At 67.0% G+C, this 3,788-nt stretch overlaps 1 protein-coding gene across 1 annotated transcript in view; it reads right to left on the bottom strand.

Annotated features, from left to right (window-relative positions):
* PKP3 (plakophilin 3) overlaps positions 1-1,313 on the bottom strand; it is a 7,342-nt gene extending 6,029 nt beyond the window's left edge. The window contains exon 1 of the mRNA XM_007465910.1: positions 1,082-1,313. Coding sequence (XP_007465972.1) covers positions 1,082-1,313 — 232 coding nt within the window. The remainder of the gene's footprint in view (positions 1-1,081) is intronic.
* Between the last annotated feature and the right edge of the window lie 2,475 nt (positions 1,314-3,788).

Raw genomic sequence — 3,788 nt, 5'->3', positions numbered from 1 at the left:
CCCTTAATTGCCAGGGTAGCCAGGGTGGTAATTAACCCCTCCCTGCTCCCTCCTCTACCCCATGACCCCTGGGCACCCAACTTGGCCACCAGCAAGGCTGAGGCCCCGGGAGGGGAGGACACAGGAATCCAGGCAGCCCTGGCGCCCCCTGTGCTGGCTGACCCACTTATCCCCCGACCAGCGTCTGGCGGCCAGCACTGGGAAGGGCCCTCTGAAGATCACGCGAGCCACCGTGGAGCGGGGTCTTGGCCCCTGACATCCTGGAGGCTCCTCTTACTGTCTGACCTTGGTCCCTGTGGCTGCAGCTGGCAAGGGAGGAAGTGGCATTTCTAGAAGTGCCCTGAACTTGCACACACTCATGCACACGCACACACACACACACGTACACCCGTGCACATGCCCCATGCACGAACCGGGGTTCCTACACAGGGGGCTGCCTGGCCCTGAGGGGCATTCCCCCTCCTGCTGCTCTCACGGAGAGTATCCGGGTCACCCCAGCAGGGCCTCCCCCCGCAATTCCGCAGGGAGACCCTGGCCCAGACAGGCCGTGGTTCCTCCTCCAGGAGTCCCAGACCCCGCCCCTCACCTTTCTGTCTGCTTATTCCTGTGGGGCATGGGGGGTGGACGCTACAGTCTGGGCGTCTGTGTCTCTGCGTTTGTGTCTCCAGGGGAGTGACGTGTGTGTCTGCGTGTCTCTGAGACCGTGTGTGAGCCCGTGGGATGTGGGACCGGACGCGTGCGTGTTCCGGGTTTGCCGACAGAGACGGACCCGGCCGGCCACGTGCCGCCTCTTCCGTGGCCCCCCTGGGGGGGTGGGAGGCTCAGGGCCCGGTGGGCAGGTGAGGCCCAACCCGACTCGCAGGGAGGGAGGACCCTGGGGTCCCTGCCAGGAGGTGGAGGCCTCACCTCTGGCTTCTCCCACACCTGCAGGGGTAGGGCGGTGACTCAAGGCGGGCCTGGGTGAGTCAGGGAGCTGAGTGCGGAGTGGCCCCACCGCGGCCTCTGGCCCTCGCACCACCATGCCCGCTGGGGCCACCTCCACCCGCCACCCGCCGTGGGCACCCGGCCAGCGTCTGCCTACCTGTGGCCACCCTGGCCGCGCCGTCGAGCTGGGCCTGCCCGTTCTGCCAAGGCTGCTGACCCAGCTGCAGGAGGCGAGTGCGGACCTGCTCTTGGACACGAGCTGCACGCAGCCTCTCGGCCTCCGGCCCTTCGGTGCCCCGGCGGTCCAACTGTAGGTCCGAGGGCAGCGCCAGGGAGCACACACCCATCTCGGGCTGCAGGGCCGACAGCAGGAAGTTACCGTCCTGCATGGCGGGCACGGGGCGGGGGCGGATTTGTCTCTGCTGTCTCTTCCCGCGCGGCCCTGTCCCCGAAGTCCCCTCCCCGCTGGCCTCGCCCAGGGCTGGCCCGGAGACCGACCCCGCCCAGCCCTGAGCTCAGCTAGGGGCGGGGCCACCTGGGCCAGGTGGGAGGGAGGGGCCCCGCTTAAGGTGGAATTTGGGCGGAAGAACAGGCCCTGCGTGACCAGGCACTGCAGCCATGAGGTTGGAGTGAGGCCTAGCAGGGGTCAAGTGCTCAGGGACAGCGTTGAGCATGAAAGACTTGGAGTGGAGCTTCAGGGTGGAAAGGGGCTCTCTGGGGCCCTCGTCTTGGTCCTTGGTGCCCAAGAGACCCCAGAAGCAAGAGGCGAGATGGGCCCACCCCAGGCTCATGACCCTCCAGACCTCCATCCTGCAGACTCTGGAAGTGTCCCCAGCCCCCCCACCCCCACCCCCACCTCTGCAGAGGCCTCCAAAGGGCTGGCTAGCCCTCCTGGGCTCCTGCCCCCTGTGGAGGTGGGAGGCCTCTCCCAAGCCAAGAGTCAAGGCTCAGCTCAGCAGGGGCAGGCGGGGCTGCCCCAGGGGGTTGACTCAGAGGGGCCCTCCTGCCCTGGCTGGGGGCGCAGGATCTGGCGTGCTCCAGGGAGAGCCCAGGAGTCCAGGCGAGCAGGGTCGGAGTTGTGTGGGGAGGGGAGGCCCAGCATTCGGAGGTGGGAGGGGAAGGGCCCGGCTTAGCAGCGCTCGCCCCAAGAAGGTCTCCCTGGAGCGCCACCACCAGCTGGACCAGCATGCTCCAGGGCCTCCCGCGTAGGCCTGGCTTGGATCCAGGACAGGCCCCTGGTGGACTGAGTGGGGGCTGAGCCCAGGAGGGCTGGAGGGGTGCGGGCTGAGTGGCCTCATGTACCTCCTGGGTTCCCCTGGAAAAGTCGCCCTGGGGCCACCCTCACAGGCCTACCCTCCCATGGGAGGCCCTGACCCTGGGCCCCCTGAAGGCAGGGGAAGTGAGCCCCGGTGGGAATGGTGGCTGGGGGCAGTGGCCTGGGGGTGAGGTGGGGTCGGGGTCAGAAGACGGCCCTCTGGGTGAGGTCAGTGCTGGGGAAGGGACTGGGGGTGGGAGTCAGAGGTCAACGTTGGGGGTGAGAGAGGGAGGGGAGGGTCCCCGGAAAGGACAAGGTGAACCCTGGGGTGGAGCCTCCGGGCTCAGGGGATGTGCACAGTGGGCGACCTACCGTTCTGGTGGTCCAGATACTGCTGGCCCCCGGGCTCATCCCAGAGGCCTCTGCTGCCGGCTGAGGAGTCCTGGGCTGCATCCCGGGCCCAGCACTGCCGTCAGGGCCTCAGTGTGGGACAGGACTGCCGGGGCACCGGGAGGGCGGGGTGGGAACGCCCGCACGCCCAGCGAGCTCATCAGACCGGTTGCTTCCCTGGGAGACGTGTTTTGTGTGGAAAAATCCCGGGATACAAGTTTGTACAGCGCTGAGTGCGCCTGGAGGCCCGCCCTTCACTCGAGTCCGCCTGGGCCCACTTGGCAGGGCAGCAGGCCTCGAGGGGCAGACTGCAGGTGGGGTCCAGAGGCCCTGGGTCATGGGACAGGGCCGCAGAGGGATGGAAGGGGCTTTGGTGGGGTCAGAGCCGCGGGATGGAGAGGAGGCGCTACGCAGATACCCCCTAGGTCCAGTTTTCCACAGCCTGCGGGGCTTCCCCCTCCTCTTGGCAGGGAGGGCTGCGGGGGCCCCCAGGCTGTGCAGAGCCTCCCTGAGGACATGTGGACCCCTCCACCTCCCCACCTCGGATCTCCTGCCTTTGTGGCTCAGTGCCCAGGGAAACCCTGGGGATCCCGGGCGAGATTTGTCTAACCACTGCAGGGCCTGAGGGACTGGCTGTGGCTTGAAACCTGTGTCCATCTGAAAGCTCAGAGCCCAGCCCAACCCCTGCGACCAGCCTTCTGCTCCGTCCTGCCTGAGAGCCCCCTCTTCCTGGAGCCGGTGTGTAGGGAGAGAGCACGAGAAGGATTCTGTGCCGGCTTGAGGGTGAACTGCCTGGGGGAGGGGACTCTGTGGCAGATGGGGGAAGCTTCACCCAGGGAGCTTAGAGAACAGGCGGTAGGTCCTGGGAGTCTGCGTTGGCGCACTTTCGGGTTTGAGATCCCGGGACCTGAGGGCCTGCAAGGGTGAGTGAAGCTCTTACTTGGGAGGTGGGGGGATGGGGGAGCCTGGACTCGGCCCTGGGGCGTTGGAAGGAAGGGCTACAGGGGCGCGAGAGGGGCAGGTTAGCATTTACAATCCCGACAGCTTAGAGGTCGGGCTGGGGTATTTACTGGAGGAGGGGGACCCCAGGCAGTTGTTACAAAAGTCTCTGGAGGAGGGGTAGGGGACGGGGGGCGATATGGGGTGGTTTTCAGGGACGAGGGTCAGAGTAGGGGGCGGGTGGAAGGACGGGCGCCACCCTAGTGCTGGCTTTGGTGAC

Source organism: Lipotes vexillifer, unplaced genomic scaffold (assembly GCF_000442215.2).
Source record: "Lipotes vexillifer unplaced genomic scaffold, Lipotes_vexillifer_v1.1 scaffold1094, whole genome shotgun sequence".
In the NCBI taxonomy this organism is placed as follows: domain Eukaryota; kingdom Metazoa; phylum Chordata; class Mammalia; order Artiodactyla; family Lipotidae; genus Lipotes; species Lipotes vexillifer.
The sequence above is the reverse complement of the archived record's forward strand: the minus strand, read 5'-3'. Positions and strand labels throughout refer to the sequence as shown.